The 22,488-nt window shown below is 43.6% G+C and overlaps 1 protein-coding gene across 2 annotated transcripts in view; it reads right to left on the reverse strand.

Annotated features, from left to right (window-relative positions):
• The window catches only part of LOC131933307 (serine/threonine-protein kinase unc-51), a 35,232-nt gene extending 13,504 nt beyond the window's left edge, over positions 1 to 21,728 (reverse strand). The window contains exons 1-9 of one of the 2 annotated variants that reach the window (XM_059290086.1): positions 21,571 to 21,728; positions 19,745 to 19,865; positions 18,087 to 18,179; positions 17,799 to 17,849; positions 2,173 to 2,205; positions 2,007 to 2,043; positions 1,848 to 1,898; positions 1,183 to 1,305; positions 514 to 587 (exon numbers count right to left, since the gene is read on the reverse strand). In XM_059290086.1, coding sequence (XP_059146069.1) covers positions 514 to 587; positions 1,183 to 1,305; positions 1,848 to 1,898; positions 2,007 to 2,043; positions 2,173 to 2,205; positions 17,799 to 17,849; positions 18,087 to 18,179; positions 19,745 to 19,843 — 561 coding nt within the window. In that variant the 5' untranslated portion in view covers positions 19,844 to 19,865; positions 21,571 to 21,728. The remainder of the gene's footprint in view (positions 1 to 513; positions 588 to 1,182; positions 1,306 to 1,847; positions 1,899 to 2,006; positions 2,044 to 2,172; positions 2,206 to 17,798; positions 17,850 to 18,086; positions 18,180 to 19,744; positions 19,866 to 21,570) is intronic. The other variant, XM_059290087.1, reaches the window with a different exon arrangement.
• Between the last annotated feature and the right edge of the window lie 760 nt (positions 21,729 to 22,488).

The following is a 22,488-nucleotide window of genomic DNA, read 5'->3' on the forward strand; positions in this document are numbered from 1 at the left end:
ACTTACTCCAGTCAACCAGCACAACTACAATAACAATTTTAGTCACAAACATGGGATAGTGTGGTCTAGCAATAGAGCGCAAGACGACTAACCCAAAAGTATCGAGTTCGAATCCGGGTACCTGTCAGTAGAATGTCCCTGAGTCCACCTAGCTCTGATGGGTATCTAAATCGCAATATGTGGCTATGCACTATGTGGCTAGGCATAGTGCCGAGGTCACAGAAACAGGTTAACCCTATTTCACTAGCCCCATGGACCTTCCAGTTCAAAAAGGGAACTTTACTCACTAATACAACTATAATACTAATTTACTTGTAACAGGAAGAGCAATATACAACTTTATTACCAACTTATTACTGTCAACAAATACAACTACAAAAACAACTTACTTTAGCTATAGCAACACACAAGAACAGTACCAACTTCTTTAAGTCACAAACATAGAAACAATTTAAAAAACAGTATGAACATTGAGATCAAATAATACATGCATTCAATAATTTTTTAGCTTACCATATACATTGGGGAACCACATAATGTGGTGGCCATCTCAGCCCCAATTATAAATCTGGCAAAGCCAAAGTCAGCTGATGAAAAAACAAAACTGAAAGCTTAGAAAACTTCAAGAAACAAATCTTTCAACAAATACAAATCTTTCAACAAATACAAATCTTTCAACAAATACAAATCTTTCAACAAATACAAATCTTTCAACAAATACAAATCTTTCAACAAATACAAATCTTTCAACAAATACAAATCTTTCAACAAATACAAATCTTTCAACAAATACAAATCTTTCAACAAATACAAATCTTTCAACAAATACAAATCTTTCAACAAATACAAATCTTTCAACAACTACAAATCTTTTAACAAATACAAATCTTATAACAAATACAAATCTTTCAATAAATGCTAATCTTACAACAAATACAAATCTTACAACAAATACAAATCTTTCAACACATACAAATCTTTCAACAAATACAAATCTTTCAACAACTACAAATCTTTCAACAAATACAAATCTTTCAACAACTACAAATCTTTTAACAACTACAAATCTTTCAACAATTAAACATCTTTCAACAAATACAAATCTTTCAACACACACAAATCTTATAACAAATAAAGTAACCTAGTCCCTGTGTACAAACACAATGCAAACATACAACACACCTATTTTTAGCAGCATCTCTGAAGGGTGGGGATACTTTGAGCCCTCATAGCACAACAAAATATTCTGGGGCTTCAAGTCCCTGTGGACTATTCCCTTCTGCTGTAGTGCTTTCATAGCTTCAGCTGAAATAAAATACAAGTCAAATAAAGATAATATCTAATCTTAACATTAGTGATATTTCTACTAACTCTAAACAATAAGTTTATTTTAATAAACCCACTCAAATACTACAGAAGCAATAGGCATACAATTTAAAGTATTAACAGCAAATCTTCATTAAAAGTAAAGTTCCCTGTTCAAAACCTGATGGCCTATGGGCAAGTAGAGTTCACCTGTTTCTGTTACCTCTGCATATGAAGGGATATGCCCAGCCGCCTTTATTTTCTCTAACATATGTTAGGTTCCTATCAGAGTAAGGGGACGTTCTACAGACTTAAACCTAGATTCTAACTCAAGACTTTCAAGTCAGCAGTCTAGCGCTCTACCTGCTAGGCCGTGCCATCCCATTACAATTTTCATTTCAAGTTATTTGATAGTTAAATTAAGTTTTAAATAAATATAATTATATGCACATTGTCCCCCTAATAACCCAGTTACTGCAGATTATAAAAACGAATGCCTGTTAAATATTTAGTGGGTTGGCGTATTCATCATGTTGACTTACCAATCTGTTTGACATATGAACACAAGGTGTCTTCACTGAGGGTTCCATTACCTAAAAAAAGAGGTTAAAGTTCACTTTAACAAACTGTAGTGGGCAAAAATAAGCTCATCACATTCTTATATTACACAAAAGTCTGTAAATAATCCAATGTCAACTTACGATGAAGACAGTCTGCCAGATCTCCTCCATTACAGTACTGAAATCAAAATTATACGTCTATTAGAATATAGTCATATAAACCTTTCAATAGTATAGTTAAACTAGGTTTTACAGTGTTTGTTAAAGTAAGTTAACCATATCAATGTTAAGACAGTGTAAAACTTACCTCCATAACAAGACAGACATCATCTTTTAATTCCTGGGGGAGAGGAAAAAACAATTGTTTTTAAAGCAAAACAAAGCAAAGAGTGTGCAACATTCTTGAAAAGCAACTGCTGTAGATGAACAACTGAGATGCAACTGAGTAGATGAAGATATTATTCACATTTTTAACCCCAGAGAAGTAATTAGTTAGAGGAAATTGTAATTATATAATGTAATGTTATCTAAAGTTAGACAACTTGATGAACCCGGCTTTGCACATCTATAATCTATATCCAACAACTTAATCAACTTGGATCTTTCTACCCTTCCCCTCATTCAAATTAACAATGGTATAATTATTGTATGTTTGTAATTCATTTCAACTTCCAATGCTAAGCAAATAAATCTCATCCTTGGGGGTGGGGGGCGACAATATATCAAACACAACCCGGGAGGGGATGGATATAGACTTGTGTGACATAAAAAAAAAAAAGAAAAGGGGCCTTGCTCTGTCTGTGGTCGTAAATAGTCAATAAATGTTAAATTTGTTAATTTTGAATTATGCGTACGATAAAGCAGGATAGGGGTGGCTTCACCACAAAAGGGAGTGTGTTTAAGGCTAAATTAAGCCACGTCTTTTTTATGTTTTATAGCCTAAACAAGAGTGTGTGACATGACTACTTCAGATCAAAACATTCCCAGCTTAATGATTTAACTTTATCTAATACGGTGCTGAACTTTTACAGCAGCAATAAAGGATGGCCCACAAACCTCGCGTTGACAGTACACGGGCGGCGCTTTAAACGAGACGCGCGAAACACGCCTGACGACCTAAACTAGAACACAACTCTTTTTTTTTTTAAAGTGGAGCCCGCATACATTTATTTTTAGCGCTGAGCAAGGCCTCCTTTGTTGGTAAACAAATCACAGCTGATACCGCGTCCCAGCCTACATGGCAACCAAGCGTTGACTTAGCCTACAAGGCAAGGGAGGCTACTCCTATTTTAACTACATGACCTTTTCTGGTTAAAAAAAATCAGTCGCAATTTCAATTTTAATTTGTTTTTCAGGTATTATCGACAATCCTTACGGGGAGTTTTTTTCCACACCTGTAAGAAAGTACATCTAGTTTTAAATTTACTTTTAAAGTTTGTTTATAATAACTGGACGCTTCGTGTTGTGCGTGACCTTGACATGTGATTGTGGTACGTTAAATAAACAAAAGAATCTTAACAGTCATATTTTTTCAACAAACTTTAAAATATATTTGATTTAATCAATTTAATTACACAATAAATAAAGAGATCAGCTTTGTTTTTGGTCAATCTAAAAACGTCCGAAATCAAAACATCATACAAAAATTAAAATCGATTTTGATAAAGGATTTTTTAAGACGCAATAAGGTTTATCCAAAGTAGCCTCTATCTACAGCAGTGGTTCTTAAACCTTTTTTTGCAGGTACCGAACCCCACCAGTTTCATATGAACATACACCGAACCCTTTTTAACAGTTATATCGTCCGCACTGACAAAACCCGATCGTGAATAATTTGAGTCGGGTGTGTGTCTTGACCTTCGCCGAGCCCCTGAGACCGACCCACCAAACCCTTGGGGCTCGATCGAACCCAGGTTAAGAAGCACAAATCTATACAAGTAGATCTTGAGTCACTGTTCCTGTAACGGCTGGACTGTTGACTAACAAACAGGCTATATTCACAATAAACGGGGTGACAGTTGGTTAACTGCATTGTAAACAGTTGCATAACTATGACAGGGGAGGTTATCTACGCAATTCGGGCCACGATATGTGCACTGACTACAGCGTTACATAATGGCCATAAACCAGTACACTGTTGTTGTGGTTGTACTAAACTCGGTAAATGGAGTTCAAAAAACATAAAAAAGATTAAACTTCAGGGAAGGGCAATTTCGAGGCCATCGTCTGACCTTGAACTGGTAACCGACTTTCCAGAATTTTTAAACGATTTATCAACATACAATTAAATATAATACTCTTATATGTGTATATATTACATAATTCGGTTCTTAATGATTAGCCATACCCATATAATTAAGTCAGGTAGAAGAACAATACACACGAGTCTGTCTCCAAACAATGGGTTAACTTCGGATAAAAACTAAACTAGGATCATTATTTATATACCAAGTAGAGTATCATTTCCGTTATAGGGTACCAGATGGCCATTACTCAACAACTGTAGCAACTCGCCAAGCACGTAGTCATACAAGTAATAGATCTACCTGTTATCTGTCAGTGTTTGATTTAAATGCGGTTAAAGCAGTGGCGTAGCGAGGTCGGGTGTCACCCGGTGCGGCACTTAATGGTGTCACCCCCCCCCCCCCCCCAGAGGCATAGAGACCCTTCCCAGGGACAAACTTTCAAATTTTCGATTAGCACCCCCCCCCTCAAGTTTTCGATTTGCACCCCCCCCCCCTCAAACTTTCGATTTTGCTATTTTTTGCCTTGGTGTCACCCCCCTAAATGGTGTCACCCGGTGCGGTCCGCACCCCCCGCCCCCCCTCGCTACGCCCCTGGGTTAAAGTATCGGTAAATGTAAATAACAGGTAGGTGGGGAAAGACCAATATAGCACATTTATTAATAGAAAAGGCGTTTCGCCTTTCCAACGGTGAGTAAAGCGTTTACACACGCCCAACTCAAGATCGTCCAATGTAAAGTAGCTTGAAAGTAGGTCATCGTTACAAACAAAACAGAGTAGATTCCCTTTGCGTTATTTATAGATCAACGCCAGTGATCGAGCGAGCAATGGAAATTTTTTTTTGAGGTCGCTAACTAACCGCATGACGCAATGTTAACATTTTGTGGCGCGATTTTCCGTTGCAACGAAAGTAAATACTCGGGCTCCTAATCCTAACACAGACTCCTGACAAGACAGCGACTCATTTTTACCTGTTCACCAGCCATTGTTTATTTTATACGCTTGCCATTGTTTTATTTTATTTGATTTTTTTGCAATATGTAATAAGGATGTTTAAAAGCTGTTGCAATCGTCTAATAAAATATAGTTTTTTTGTGTGTTTAAAATTTTACAACTGTTTAAACCGAAGGAAATGCAAATGGACGAACCATGTTAGAATCTCACCTATTGTAACAGAAATGGACCTAATAAAACCAACATGCAATTTTTTGCCTAAGAATATAATAACAGTGATTAGTCTGTAATGTTTCGTCGTTTTGCGCCATGCTGGCGATGTACATAGAGACGAAGTTACCATTACTTAATTAAACTTTGTGAATCTGGCCTGTAACATAAGCCTGAATAAGTCTGATTCCCAATGAGGAAAGAGGGGGGGGGCAGATAAGAAAGATGTACTGGTGTGGAGGGAAAATCGATTTATTCATTTCAATTCTTTCTGCAATGGGTTGCCGTTCTTAGAATTTTAACTTGTCTGGTATATTTAGATCTCTATGCCTTTTCTGGCGGCTGAGGAGTTGACAGAAGACAATCAGTTTCTTCCAGGCATCTCTTCGCCCCCCCCCCCCCCCCCCCCCGAACGAAATGAAATTTATATAGAAAATATATACTTTTAACAGTGTCCCCCCCCCCCCCGAGAAAAAAGTCTGGAAGAAACACTGAAGACAATGAACCCACCACCATTGTGTAGGTCTTAAGTCTAATGTAGAAACAAAGACTGACGCTGAACTCCACAGTAGGAACACATTTCCTGTTGTTCTTTTTTAATGACTGTCTTCATTCGTGATGACAGAGAATTAAGTAAACAAAAATATAAAGGTAAATAAACACAAGGGCGAGAAATAAGGTGTCAATGAAGTAGATAGAGACAACAGGCAGCATTGGCCTGCATCAACAATAGGTGGCGGATTTCATTGGACGAGAAAGGAAATGGGAAATAATCCTTAGGCCTAACAAGCATTTCAAACAATTGTAGAGGTCATGCCTAGACCTGGACACTTGGTAAGAACCAGACAAGCACACACCAGTGTAGCCATGGTGTCAAACAAAGCCTTCACATTCCCCCCCCCCCTCCCCCTACAACACAACTGCCTGGACAAACAAGTCTGGACGTTGGCTACACGAAATGAGGCCCAGACATTTTTACAAAACACCTGCAAATAGCCCGTTGTTAACAACGAAGGAAGGAAAAACTCGGCAGGCTGCCTCCTCCTCCCTTCCGTATTTACTCACTCACAAGGTCACGACAACACACCCAATCGATATCCCTGTAATGTCAGTGACGTCACAAATTCGTCTACACTGGCATTTTACGACACATTTTATTTAATTATTTTGTGCACGTTTAGTTGGTTGATTTACAAGATCCATCATATCCCCACTCTCAACACATACACACCGACCCCCCCCCCAACCCCCACCAAACTGCACTAGGATAGGAACCCACAAGTGATCGACACAGCAATGGCGTGTTTCCAATATCGATCTAGCTCAAGACCTTGGTCCCGCATCCAACACAGAGCCTGCCTGCTCGTTGTAGTTCTACTGGGGTAAATGATCTCGCTCTGGTCTCATATTGTGCCACGGCACTACGGGGAAAACACGTGTGAGAGCACTACAGGGAAAACACGTGAGAGCACTCCAGGGAAAACACGTGTCAGAGCACTACAGGGACAAGGTGTCAGAGCACTACAGGGACAAGGTGTCAGAGCACTACAGGGACAAGGTGTCAGAGCACTACAGGGACAAGGTGTGTCAGAGCACTACAGGGACAAGGTGTCAGAGCACTACAGGGACAAGGTGTCAGAGCACTACAGGGACAAGGTGTCAGAGCACTACAGGGACAAGGTGTGTCAGAGCACTACAGGGACAAGGTGTCAGAGCACTACAGGGACAAGGTGTCAGAGCACTACAGGGACAAGGTGGCAGAGCACTACAGGAACAAGGTGTCAGAGCACTACAGGGACAAGGTGTGTCAGAGCACTACAGGGACAAGGTGTGTCAGAGCACTACAGGGAAAACATGTGTCAGAGCACTACAGGGACAAGGTGTGTCAGAGCACTACAGGGACAAGGTGTGTCAGAGCACTACAGGGACAAGGTGTGTCAGAGCACTACAGGGACAAGGTGTCAGAGCACTACAGGGACAAGGTGTGTCAGAGCACTACAGGGACAAGGTGTCAGAGCACTACAGGGACAAGGTGTGTCAGAGCACTACAGGGACATGGTGTCAGAGCACTACAGGGACAAGGTGGCAGAGCACTACAGGGACAAGGTGTGTCAGAGCACTACAGGGACAAGGTGTCAGAGCACTACAGGGACAAGGTGTCAGAGCACTACAGGGACAAGGTGTCAGAGCACTACAGGGACAAGGTGTGTCAGAGCACTACAGGGACAAGGTGTGTCAGAGCACTACAGGGACAAGGTGTGTCAGAGCACTACAGGAACAAGGTGTCAGAGCACTACAGGGACAAGGTGTCAGAGCACTACAGGGACAAGGTGTGTCAGAGCACTACAGGGACAAGGTGTCAGAGCACTACAGGGACAAGGTGTGTCAGAGCACTACAGGGACAAGGTGTCAGAGCACTACAGGGACAAGGTGTGTCAGAGCACTACAGGGACAAGGTGTCAGAGCACTACAGGGACAAGGTGTGTCAGAGCACTACAGGGACAAGGTGTGTCAGAGCACTACAGGGACAAGGTGTGTCAGAGCACTACAGGGACAAGGTGTCAGAGCACTACAGGGACAAGGTGTCAGAGCACTACAGGGACAAGGTGTCAGAGCACTACAGGGACAAGGTGTATCAGAGCACTACAGGGACAAGGTGTCAGAGCACTACAGGGACAAGGTGTGTCAGAGCACTACAGGGACAAGGTGTCAGAGCACTACAGGGACAAGGTGTCAGAGCACTACAGGGACAAGGTGTGTCAGAGCACTACAGGGACAAGGTGTCAGAGCACTACAGGAACAAGGTGTCAGAGCACTACAGGGACAAGGTGTGTCAGAGCACTACAGGGACAAGGTGTCAGAGCACTACAGGGACAAGGTGTCAGAGCACTACAGGGACAAGGTGTGTCAGAGCACTACAGGGACAAGGTGTGTCAGAGCACTACAGGGACAAGGTGTCAGAGCACTACAGGGACAAGGTGTGTCAGAGCACTACAGGGAAAACATGTGTCAGAGCACTACAGGGACAAGGTGTGTCAGAGCACTACAGGGACAAGGTGTGTCAGAGCACTACAGGGACAAGGTGTCAGAGCACTACAGGAACAAGGTGTCAGAGCACTACAGGGACAAGGTGTCAGAGCACTACAGGGACAAGGTGTCAGAGCACTACAGGGACAAGGTGTGTCAGAGCACTACAGGGACAAGGTGTGTCAGAGCACTACAGGGACAAGGTGTCAGAGCACTACAGGGACAAGGTGTCAGAGCACTACAGGGACAAGGTGGCAGAGCACTACAGGGACAAGGTGTCAGAGCACTACAGGGACAAGGTGTCAGAGCACTACAGGGACAAGGTGTCAGAGCACTACAGGGACAAGGTGTCAGAGCACTACAGGGACAAGGTGTCAGAGCACTACAGGAACAAGGTGTCAGAGCACTACAGGGACAAGGTGTGTCAGAGCACTACAGGGACAAGGTGTGTCAGAGCACTACAGGGACAAGGTGTCAGAGCACTACAGGGACAAGGTGTCAGAGCACTACAGGGACAAGGTGTGTCAGAGCACTACAGGGACAAGGTGTCAGAGCACTACAGGGACAAGGTGTGTCAGAGCACTACAGGGAAAACATGTGTCAGAGCACTACAGGGACAAGGTGTGTCAGAGCACTACAGGGACAAGGTGTGTCAGAGCACTACAGGGACAAGGTGTCAGAGCACTACAGGGACAAGGTGTCAGAGCACTACAGGGACAAGGTGTCAGAGCACTACAGGGACAAGGTGTGTCAGAGCACTACAGGGACAAGGTGTCAGAGCACTACAGGGACAAGGTGTGTCAGAGCACTACAGGGACAAGGTGTGTCAGAGCACTACAGGGACAAGGTGGCAGAGCACTACAGGGACAAGGTGGCAGAGCACTACAGGGACAAGGTGTGTCAGAGCACTACAGGGACAAGGTGTCAGAGCACTACAGGGACAAGGTGTCAGAGCACTACAGGGACAAGGTGTCAGAGCACTACAGGGACAAGGTGTCAGAGCACTACAGGGACAAGGTGTCAGAGGACTACAGGGACAAGGTGTGTCAGAGCACTACAGGGACAAGGTGTCAGAGCACTACAGGGACAAGGTGTCAGAGCACTACAGGGACAAGGTGTCAGAGCACTACAGGGACAAGGTGTGTCAGAGCACTACAGGGACAAGGTGTCAGAGCACTACAGGGACAAGGTGTCAGAGCACTACAGGAAAAGGTGTCAGAGCACTACAGGGACAAGGTGTGTCAGAGCACTACAGGGACAAGGTGTCAGAGCACTACAGGGACAAGGTGTGTCAGAGCACTACAGGGACAAGGTGTCAGAGCACTACAGGGACAAGGTGTGTCAGAGCACTACAGGGACAAGGTGTGTCAGAGCACTACAGGGACAAGGTGTCAGAGCACTACAGGGACAAGGTGTCAGAGCACTACAGGGACAAGGTGTCAGAGCACTACAGGGACAAGGTGTGTCAGAGCACTACAGGGACAAGGTGTCAGAGCACTACAGGGACAAGGTGTCAGAGCACTACAGGAACAAGGTGGCAGAGCACTACAGGGACAAGGTGTGTCAGAGCACTACAGGGACAAGGTGTGTCAGAGCACTACAGGGACAAGGTGTCAGAGCACTACAGGGACAAGGTGTCAGAGCACTACAGGGACAAGGTGTCAGAGCACTACAGGGACAAGGTGTGTCAGAGCACTACAGGGACAAGGTGTGTCAGAGCACTACAGGGACAAGGTGTGTCAGAGCACTACAGGGACAAGGTGTCAGAGCACTACAGGGACAAGGTGTGTCAGAGCACTACAGGGACAAGGTGTCAGAGCACTACAGGGACAAGGTGTCAGAGCACTACAGGGACAAGGTGGCAGAGCACTACAGGAACAAGGTGTGTCAGAGCACTACAGGGACAAGGTGTCAGAGCACTACAGGGACAAGGTGTCAGAGCACTACAGGGACAAGGTGTCAGAGCACTACAGGGACAAGGTGTCAGAGCACTACAGGGACAAGGTGTCAGAGCACTACAGGGACAAGGTGTGTCAGAGCACTACAGGGACAAGGTGTCAGAGCACTACAGGAACAAGGTGGCAGAGCACTACAGGGACAAGGTGTGTCAGAGAACTACAGGGACAAGGTGTCAGAGCACTACAGGGACAAGGTGTGTCAGAGCACTACAGGGACAAGGTGTGTCAGAGCACTACAGGGACAAGGTGTGTCAGAGCACTACAGGGAAAACATGTGTCAGAGCACTACAGTGACAAGGTGTCAGAGCACTACAGGGACAAGGTGTCAGAGCACTACAGGGACAAGGTGGCAGAGCACTACAGGGACAAGGTGGCAGAGCACTACAGGAACAAGGTGTGTCAGAGCACTACAGGGACAAGGTGTCAGAGCACTACAGGGACAAGGTGGCAGAGCACTACAGGGACAAGGTGTCAGAGCACTACAGGGACAAGGTGTCAGAGCACTACAGGGACAAGGTGTGTCAGAGCACTACAGGGAAAAGGTGTCAGAGCACTACAGGGACAAGGTGGCAGAGCACTACAGGGAAAAATGTGTCAGAGCACTACAGGGACAAGGTGTCAGAGCACTACAGGGACAAGGTGTCAGAGCACTACAGGGACAAGGTGTGTCAGAGCACTACAGGGAAAACATGTGTCAGAGCACTACAGGGACAAGGTGTCAGAGCACTACAGGGACAAGGTGTGTCAGAGCACTACAGGGACAAGGTGTCAGAGCACTACAGGAACAAGGTGTCAGAGCACTACAGGGACAAGGTGTGTCAGAGCACTACAGGGACAAGGTGTGTCAGAGCACTACAGGGACAAGGTGTGTCAGAGCACTACAGGGACAAGGTGTGTCAGAGCACTACAGGGACAAGGTGTGTCAGAGCACTACAGGGACAAGGTGTCAGAGCACTACAGGGACAAGGTGTGTCAGAGCACTACAGGGACAAGGTGTCAGAGCACTACAGGGACAAGGTGTGTCAGAGCACTACAGGGACAAGGTGTGTCAGAGCACTACAGGGACAAGGTGTCAGAGCACTACAGGGACAAGGTGTCAGAGCACTACAGGGACAAGGTGTGTCAGAGCACTACAGGGACAAGGTGTCAGAGCACTACAGGGACAAGGTGTGTCAGAGCACTACAGGGACAAGGTGTCAGAGCACTACAGGGACAAGGTGTCAGAGCACTACAGGGACAAGGTGTCAGAGCACTACAGGGACAAGGTGTCAGAGCACTACAGGGACAAGGTGTGTCAGAGCACTACAGGGACAAGGTGTCAGAGCACTACAGGGACAAGGTGTCAGAGCACTACAGGGACAAGGTGTGTCAGAGCACTACAGGGACAAGGTGTCAGAGCACTACAGGGACAAGGTGTCAGAGCACTACAGGGACAAGGTGTCAGAGCACTACAGGGACAAGGTGGCAGAGCACTACAGGAACAAGGTGTGTCAGAGCACTACAGGGACAAGGTGTCAGAGCACTACAGGGACAAGGTGGCAGAGCACTACAGGGACAAGGTGTCAGAGCACTACAGGGACAAGGTGGCAGAGCACTACAGGAACAAGGTGTGTCAGAGCACTACAGGGACAAGGTGTCAGAGCACTACAGGGACAAGGTGTCAGAGCACTACAGGGACAAGGTGGCAGAGCACTACAGGAACAAGGTGTGTCAGAGCACTACAGGGACAAGGTGTCAGAGCACTACAGGGACAAGGTGGCAGAGCACTACAGGGACAAGGTGTCAGAGCACTACAGGGACAAGGTGTCAGAGCACTACAGGGACAAGGTGTGTCAGAGCACTACAGGGACATGGTGTCAGAGCACTACAGGGACAAGGTGGCAGAGCACTACAGGGACAAGGTGTGTCAGAGCACTACAGGGACAAGGTGTCAGAGCACTACAGGGACAAGGTGTCAGAGCACTACAGGGACAAGGTGTCAGAGCACTACAGGGACAAGGTGTCAGAGCACTACAGGGACAAGGTGTGTCAGAGCACTACAGGGACAAGGTGTGTCAGAGCACTACAGGGACAAGGTGTCAGAGCACTACAGGAACAAGGTGGCAGAGCACTACAGGGACAAGGTGTCAGAGCACTACAGGGACAAGGTGTGTCAGAGCACTACAGGGACAAGGTGTAAGAGCACTACAGGGACAAGGTGTGTCAGAGCACTACAGGGACAAGGTGTGTCAGAGCACTACAGTGACAAGGTGTCAGAGCACTACAGGGACAAGGTGTCAGAGCACTACAGGGACAAGGTGTCAGAGCACTACAGGGACAAGGTGTGTCAGAGCACTACAGGGACAAGGTGTCAGAGCACTACAGGGACAAGGTGTGTCAGAGCACTACAGGGACAAGGTGTCAGAGCACTACAGGGACAAGGTGTCAGAGCACTACAGGGACAAGGTGTGTCAGAGCACTACAGGGACAAGGTGTCAGAGCACTACAGGGACAAGGTGTCAGAGCACTACAGGGACAAGGTGTGTCAGAGCACTACAGGGAAAACACGTCAGAGCACTACAGGGACAAGGTGTCAGAGCACTACAGGGACAAGGTGGCAGAGCACTACAGGAACAAGGTGTGTCAGAGCACTACAGGGACAAGGTGTCAGAGCACTACAGGGACAAGGTGTCAGAGCACTACAGGGACAAGGTGTCAGAGCACTACAGGGACAAGGTGTCAGAGCACTACAGGGACAAGGTGTCAGAGCACTACAGGGACAAGGTGTGTCAGAGCACTACAGGGACAAGGTGTCAGAGCACTACAGGAACAAGGTGTCAGAGCACTACAGGGACAAGGTGTGTCAGAGCACTACAGGGACAAGGTGTGTCAGAGCACTACAGGGACAAGGTGTGTCAGAGCACTACAGGGACAAGGTGTGTCAGAGCACTACAGGGACAAGGTGTGTCAGAGCACTACAGGGACAAGGTGTGTCAGAGCACTACAGGGACAAGGTGTGTCAGAGCACTACAGGGAAAACATGTGTCAGAGCACTACAGTGACAAGGTGTCAGAGCACTACAGGGACAAGGTGTCAGAGCACTACAGGGACAAGGTGGCAGAGCACTACAGGGACAAGGTGGCAGAGCACTACAGGAACAAGGTGTGTCAGAGCACTACAGGGACAAGGTGTCAGAGCACTACAGGGACAAGGTGGCAGAGCACTACAGGGACAAGGTGTCAGAGCACTACAGGGACAAGGTGTCAGAGCACTACAGGGACAAGGTGTGTCAGAGCACTACAGGGACAAGGTGTCAGAGCACTACAGGGACAAGGTGGCAGAGCACTACAGGGAAAACATGTGTCAGAGCACTACAGGGACAAGGTGTCAGAGCACTACAGGGACAAGGTGTCAGAGCACTACAGGGACAAGGTGTGTCAGAGCACTACAGGGACAAGGTGTCAGAGCACTACAGGGACAAGGTGTGTCAGAGCACTACAGGGACAAGGTGTCAGAGCACTACAGGAACAAGGTGTCAGAGCACTACAGGGACAAGGTGTGTCAGAGCACTACAGGGACAAGGTGTGTCAGAGCACTACAGGGACAAGGTGTGTCAGAGCACTACAGGGACAAGGTGTGTCAGAGCACTACAGGGACAAGGTGTCAGAGCACTACAGGGACAAGGTGTGTCAGAGCACTACAGGGACAAGGTGTCAGAGCACTACAGGGACAAGGTGTGTCAGAGCACTACAGGGACAAGGTGTGTCAGAGCACTACAGGGACAAGGTGTCAGAGCACTACAGGGACAAGGTGTCAGAGCACTACAGGGACAAGGTGTGTCAGAGCACTACAGGGACAAGGTGTCAGAGCACTACAGGGACAAGGTGTGTCAGAGCACTACAGGGACAAGGTGTCAGAGCACTACAGGGACAAGGTGTCAGAGCACTACAGGGACAAGGTGTCAGAGCACTACAGGGACAAGGTGTCAGAGCACTACAGGGACAAGGTGTGTCAGAGCACTACAGGGACAAGGTGTCAGAGCACTACAGGGACAAGGTGTCAGAGCACTACAGGGACAAGGTGGCAGAGCACTACAGGAACAAGGTGTGTCAGAGCACTACAGGGACAAGGTGTCAGAGCACTACAGGGACAAGGTGTCAGAGCACTACAGGGAAAAGGTGGCAGAGCACTACAGGAACAAGGTGTGTCAGAGCACTACAGGGACAAGGTGTCAGAGCACTACAGGGACAAGGTGGCAGAGCACTACAGGGACAAGGTGTCAGAGCACTACAGGGACAAGGTGTCAGAGCACTACAGGGACAAGGTGTGTCAGAGCACTACAGGGACATGGTGTCAGAGCACTACAGGGACAAGGTGGCAGAGCACTACAGGGACAAGGTGTGTCAGAGCACTACAGGGACAAGGTGTCAGAGCACTACAGGGACAAGGTGTCAGAGCACTACAGGGACAAGGTGTCAGAGCACTACAGGGACAAGGTGTCAGAGCACTACAGGGACAAGGTGTGTCAGAGCACTACAGGGACAAGGTGTGTCAGAGCACTACAGGGACAAGGTGTCAGAGCACTACAGGAACAAGGTGGCAGAGCACTACAGGGACAAGGTGTCAGAGCACTACAGGGACAAGGTGTGTCAGAGCACTACAGGGACAAGGTGTAAGAGCACTACAGGGACAAGGTGTGTCAGAGCACTACAGGGACAAGGTGTGTCAGAGCACTACAGTGACAAGGTGTCAGAGCACTACAGGGACAAGGTTTCAGAGCACTACAGGGACAAGGTGTCAGAGCACTACAGGGACAAGGTGTGTCAGAGCACTACAGGGACAAGGTGTCAGAGCACTACAGGGACAAGGTGTGTCAGAGCACTACAGGGACAAGGTGTCAGAGCACTACAGGGACAAGGTGTCAGAGCACTACAGGAACAAGGTGTCAGAGCACTACAGGGACAAGGTGTCAGAGCACTACAGGGACAAGGTGTCAGAGCACTACAGGGACAAGGTGTCAGAGCACTACAGGGACAAGGTGTGTCAGAGCACTACAGGGACAAGGTGTCAGAGCACTACAGGGACAAGGTGTGTCAGAGCACTACAGGGACAAGGTGTCAGAGCACTACAGGGACAAGGTGTCAGAGCACTACAGGGACAAGGTGTGTCAGAGCACTACAGGGACAAGGTGTCAGAGCACTACAGGGACAAGGTGTCAGAGCACTACAGGGACAAGGTGTGTCAGAGCACTACAGGGAAAACACGTCAGAGCACTACAGGGACAAGGTGTCAGAGCACTACAGGGAAAACACGTCAGAGCACTACAGGGACAAGGTGTCAGAGCACTACAGGGAAAACGTCGACAGCAGAACAGGAAAAATGTTCAAAGAAACAAAGAAAGGTATTTGCACGGTCCATATTTCAACGCAATGTTATTGTTAAGGTACAAGTATGGAGCACACAACTTAAACTATCTGATAGCCCACGGCTAACATCCAAGTAATAGCTGAAAGTCACAAATACCTGCTCGGTTGGCTAACTACTTGATCTAGGTCACTCATACCTAGTTCGCTGGCTAATTTTAGGTCATTACTACCTGGCCTAATCATGGTCAGCCTGACACTACCACTATCTACACACAGCAGCTTCAACTTTAAACCTACACTGATTGACACATCACACGTGTGTCTAGTGGGTTGTTGTTGTTTTTTTTTTAAACAGAGGAGCAGACTTTCATTTATCCTACGGGACAAGGGGAGGATTGAAAATTTGGGAGGGGGGGGGGGGCGGACACCATTAAGAGATGCATGAAAGAAACACTGAAGGGGACAGATTTAGCCAACATCACCACCAGCATCCAATAACAAAAAAATACTTCTTTAATTGGTGACAACCACCACGCCTGTTAAGTAGATCAACACTACTTCTTAACTAATCTTCGTGAGGAAACACCTCTGCACATATCATTATAACAGGGCGGTGTATTTTGTCCTGACTTTATAACACTTAACCGGATTTTAAAAAAAAAAAACGAACAAAGAAAATTTAGATCCTACACACCCTCCCAGTTCCCACCCGCCCCTTATTGTCATGTAGTCTCGTTGGATTTGTAATCAGGGTTGCTTCAGTGAACTAAGTGTCTGACTGATGACCCCCATACGTCACAGGGGCGACGCGTGGCCCAGACAATGACCCAACTGGCCTTCACAAGTGTACAAGCGAGGCACGCTACATTTATTGTTATTGGTTTAAAAAATAAGCAGTTGGACTACATCTGTCAGACACAGCTATCTGGCCGAGATTTAACTGGTTCACGGTGGCATGCCAGATTGCGTGAACTTGAGATGACACATTTTTCGTCACAGGTCGAGTGTGTGGTCCTCCACACACACACACTGGTTTAAACTATGCAGACAGTGAACCTTCCCTCACACACACACACTCAGGTGGATTATATGGCCCACACACACAGAGGAGGATTATATGGTTATCCATACATACACCTCAATATATCCCCCTACTAGATCCAAGACAACCCTGAAACAACATACAGGTCAAACTACACAGACATTGACACCCCCCCCCCCACATTCATGACAACCCTGCAACAACATACAGTTTAAACTACACAGACAGTGACACCCCCCTCCATCTTCATGACAACCATGCAACAACATACAGGTTGAACTATGAAAACAGTAAACTAGGTGACAAACTACCCCCCCCCCCTCCCAAGCTAATGGCAACCCTGCAACAACATAAGGATTTAACTACAGTGACACCCCCCTCCCCACCTTCAAGACAAACACTGCAACATATAGGTTAAACTATGAAAACAGTGAACTGGGTGACAACCCCCCCCCCCCATCCCCAGCCCATTAAATAACATACAGGTTCAGACTATGCAGACAGTAAACTGGGTGACAACCCCCCCCCCCCCCCCCCCCCAGCCCATGAAATAACATACAGGTTTAGACTATGCAGACAGTGAACTGGGTGACAAGGTGAAGTTACTAGGTAACTGGGTATGTAGGTCACTGTGGAATGTGCAGTAAACAATGTTCCTCTGCACTAGGGCACTCTTTAATTTTTAAAGGGGAACAAAGGTAGGGGGATGACCAAGAAGTGCTTCTAGAGGCAGGTTGTCATGAGAGCAGGTAGAATCCTTCTCATAAGGTTACCCCCCCCCCCCCAATACTAGTGTACATACAAAAACTGCACAAGGTTCTCAAAACACATATATACCTTTAATTAAATGGGCTAACATCTGTATGACCCAGAAGTATCAAAATGTGTTAAGATTAATCTTAAACAACTCTAAAGATATTGGCCTTATAAATGTCAAATATGGATATAGAAGATAGCACTCAGCAGTGCCAGATTTGAATCTAGCTCAGTATCAGAGCTGTCAGGTGACAAATAGAAAGTGAGATTACAACGCTCCAAAGTTAGGTCATTGACATTAGACCATCTTGATAAATAGAGTCAAGCTTGACTCTAAGAGCATGTCTATTAAACCGTTATAATAGCAAACATTTTACTGCAAAAATAGAAGTACTTACCACACAGTCTAATAGACCAACCACATTGCGATGATGAAGACTGGATAACTCCTAGAAATACACAATATAAATTATTTTAATTATAACTAAACTAATGATAAGTAAGAAAAAATGTTAGCATAAAAAGGATACATGGGATTGAAGATGAAAATCGACCTAGGTTTTAATAGTTTCAAGTATTATATGGCAAAGTAACTGTTTTACATACAGTTACAGTGATTTTACTGAGAAGTTAACCAAATCAGTTTTTTAAAGGTTTAAACATAAAGAACAGTAACTGTGTTTTACCTTGAGTATAGTGATCTCCTTGCTGAGCAGCTGCTGAGACTTGAGGAAATTCTTCTTTTTAATTGCTTTGATGGCTACCAGTTGTGATGGGTCCTGTGGAGGGTTTAGAGAGTGTTTAATGTAAACTTACTGGATGGTTTAGAGGTTGTTCAATGTAAATTGGATGGTATAGAGGTTGTTCAATGTAAATTGGATGGTATAGAGGTTGTTCAATGTAAATTGGATGGTTTAGAGGTTGTTCAAAGTAAATTGGATGGTATAGAGGTTGTTCAATGTAAATTGGATGGTATAGAGGTTGTTCAATGTAAATTGGATGATTTAGATGTTCAATGTAAATTGGATGGTATAGAGGTTGTTCAATGTAAATTGGATGGTTTAAATGTTGTTCAATGTAAATTGGATGGTTTAGAGGTTGTTCAATGTAAACTGGATGGTTTAGGTTTTGTTCAATGTAAATTGGATGGTTTAAAGGTTGTTCAATGTAAACTAACTGCATGATTTATTGGTTATTCAATTTAAACAAAATTGCAGGTCTAGAGGGTGAACAATACAACATAACTTGTCTAGAACTCGAGAACGAGTGAGTTTCAGTAACAACAACAAAGCTTGCAATGTCCTAGTAATGTTGCTCAAACATGTACTAAATAATGAACAAGTTTTACAGAACCAAATATAAACAGGCCACTAGTCTGAGAAATATTCTTGGCCATATAACAACATTATGTGTAAACTTTAAACATGCTTAATAATATTTAAAACTTATTACCCATTGTTTTTTTAAGAACTCAAATTGTGGAATAGTATGCTCACATAGTAGGCTCACATCTGAACTCAATTTAATTTACCAAAACTGATTTAGAACCTCATTCTGCATATAAAAGTAACTAGAATAGCCACACATGAGCAGAGTTTTGTATTTTTGTTTAAGGAGGACAGAGAAGAAAACTGAAACATTCCTTGTCATAATAATATAATGTGGTAACAGGCCTTATTTTAAGGATATAAAGATATAGTTTTAAGATGATTATTTACAATGTATAGGATATAAAGATATATATGCAAGATTATTTATGTGGTATACAGATGTGTAAAACATATGAAACAACTAGGGCCTACAGAAACATACTTATTGTTTACATTAGGTTATGATTGTAGCCAAGCTTTGTTTTGTAAAGACAGAGAGTTAAAGTATAGCTACTGCAGAACAGAGTTTACAGTGAGAACCCATATTTACACTATCATTCGTGCTACAAGAGGTAATTTTCAAGGTTTTCAGAACAAAGAAAACTACAACCAGCCCATTGCAGGGCTGTGAGGCAACACCCCAGCTACACCAGACATAAAGAGAAAAACTTTGGGGGCTGTTCCGCTTCAGCGCACTCTCATAAATCAGCTGAGATTCATAAACAAACTAGGCCAACCTGGTAACACGAGCACACCTTTCTTTGTGAAGGTTATAAATAAAGAATGATGAAATCTAAGTCAAACTTGTGCCACACCATCAATAACAACAGAATAACATCCTTAACTGAGAATTCAACAGAACTATGTACCAAATAATATAAATAGAAACTTAACAAGGATATAACTTCACAAATACAAAAATAAAAAAAAACAGATCTACTTAATTATGACAGTTTTAAACACTAAAAACTCACCTTTTTTGCACGACCTTTCCACACGGTGGCGAAGGCTCCAGTTCCCAGCACACCACCTTTAATGATTTCATATTCACCAATATCTGTCTCTGAGATCATGGTTGATGGTGTTGTGGGATGGCTACACATATAATTTTAAAATTATTTAATCCAGAATTCACACACGTGTTATGGATGATTAATTACTTTTTTTAAAGTAGTCCTATTTTTAAACTACAAATAACAGAAAAAAATTAAAAACACAACTGGTCATTTTTTAAACCCTACACTTCCTTCATATATTCATTTTAACTTAGTTAAAACCTGGGCTTTGTGTTTATCCCCCAACTAAGTGTTGTTTAAGCAATGGGGGTTAAGTAGGCACTAGTATTGTATTGAGAAGCTGTAGAGAAAGATGAAGGCACAGAAACGATACTAAACCAGTAAGTCAAATACTGAAATATATTTAATATTTAGTACAACTATAACAACATAAACATAGAAAGAATTAAATATAATTGCTGATTGAAAGAAGTAAGATATGTAAATTATAATCAAAACTGGGTATCGCCCACCCATATTCCAATGCCATAAATAATATGTTTTATGAGTGAATATTAATAGTTAATATTGATAGTTGCAGGCCTAAAATAATTTTTTTTAAATTTTCTATTCTTGTTCTCCTTGGCTCACACTAGATTAAGGTCTACATTGTCATTAGCTTTAACTAGATTTGGATGATATTTATAGAATCGACCCTTTGAATCCCGGCCAGAACGTCCCCCCGGCGTGGCCTCAACCAACCGGCGGGCTCGTTGCATTGAGTTAAATATAAATTCAAAACAATAATATAAACAATCTCCTTTTAGGTTGGTCAGGCCACATACCACGCACGCAGTGTTGTGTGTTGTGCCTTAACCAAAGTAAACTATCTCCCTTCATTATCGTTAGACATTAGGGCATTGCAATGGTAGGATTTCGGTTGGGGTTAAGATAGGGTTAGCATTGACTTTAGTGGGGGATTTCTTATACTAGTGCCTGATGATAGAATGTTCTGAAAAAAAGAGTTTTAGGTTACTGGTAGTATCTAAATTCTAAAATACACACATGGCTTGCTAATCTCAATACTCAATGCTAACCCTATCCCTAATTTCTAACCATAAAACTAGTCTAGATTAGAATACTACTAACAAGCTAACATACCTATTTTTGGATGAGTCTATTGAAATATTAGAGTATGTTTGTGAGTTTGTTATGTTAGAGATCTAGTTACAAGTAGATCAAGGACGTGTAGACAATCGAAACAAGAAAGCGAAGAAAGTATTCCATTACTAGCTAGATCTATATGGGTCATTCCATTAAGCTTGTCTTTACTAATTGACAATTGTCTAGATTTTACTTTAACTTTACTTACTATAAATAACTCCAGCCAGGACTTAGATCTAGATCTAGAACTCTACTCTAGATCTCTAGGTCCTAAGGCCTAAGGCTAAGGCCCTAAGGTCCTAGAAATTCACAAATCATCAAATGAATGTGAGTGTACCTTACTCTAAAACTAAAATTCTAGCTTATAGACTTCAGTAGAGACTTAATTTCAATAATTTGTATAGATAAGTCACTAATCTATATCTATTATCTAGATTATAACTCAGTTAAGTAAGTAGAATCTAGATTCTAAATGTACTAAAATCAGTGCTCAGTCACAGTCTCAAACTCAAGTTTACTCAACTCCAATACTCACGATATGATTCAATATGAATAAAAATATAAAAATATTTATTTAAGAATCTATTTATTCTAATCTAGATCTATAGTATTCTATAGTTACATTACATTTTAGTCTTTACCTTTAATTAATCAAAGCATGTTTCGTCAAGCCATTTATTTTAAAATAACAGTAAACCACACTGATTCATTTCGCTGTTTTATATTCCACTCATGGTCTCTCTGTTAGAGAAGAAAGTGATTATAATTTCTGAAATGTAGCTCCACCTGATTATGTTTGGGTTTGGGCCAAATCACATAGTGTCAAACTGTGCCCGAGGAAAAGTAGTGCCAAAATCTTTCAGTAAAAACAAATAAAGCAACTGAGTGAATGAAAATTATTTTTTTAATAAATTTCAATTACAATTTATTAGTGTTTAGATAAAAACAGATAAATAAGAATAAATAACACATTTATTATTTTATGTAATTGCGTCATTACTACGCTTTCCCTTTCATAATTTAGCTAGGCCCTAGCTTGAACTTTTATTGTGTGTCTTTTAAGGCTACTCATTCAACTTGAGCCCAAAAGACAAATTATTTTTGTTATTTAAAATTAAAATTGAATGGCTATTTTTATAATTATATAATCCTTTGATGTTGTTTAAAAACGTTAAAACAGTCTTAATTTAAATATATCCTACGTTTTTGTCTTATTTATTAGTCTTATTCACATAAGATCTCTCTTCTTAAACGATTTTCACCATCCCTTCCCAAAAGTCTCCTCCCTCTCACCCCCCCCCCCACACACACACACTCACCCCACTCCAAATACCGTTACATTTCAGTCTAACAGTCCCCTCGAAGTTGCCTTTTTTTCTTTTTAAACCGATATTTCTTTCTAAAACATTTATTTCGTTCAACATCGGGTGTGTGCTTGTGATGCTAGATCTAACTATTCTCAAAGAAAGTCTTTTTAAAATGTGTATTAACTTTAAAAAATGATGATTTTAAAAATTACTTTTTAAAATGCAAGTGTGTCGCAAAAATCTGTTTTAACA

The sequence above is a fragment of the Physella acuta genome, unplaced genomic scaffold (assembly GCF_028476545.2).
Source record: "Physella acuta isolate Inbredline_101_S28 unplaced genomic scaffold, ASM2847654v3 ptg002446l, whole genome shotgun sequence".
In the NCBI taxonomy this organism is placed as follows: domain Eukaryota; kingdom Metazoa; phylum Mollusca; class Gastropoda; family Physidae; genus Physella; species Physella acuta.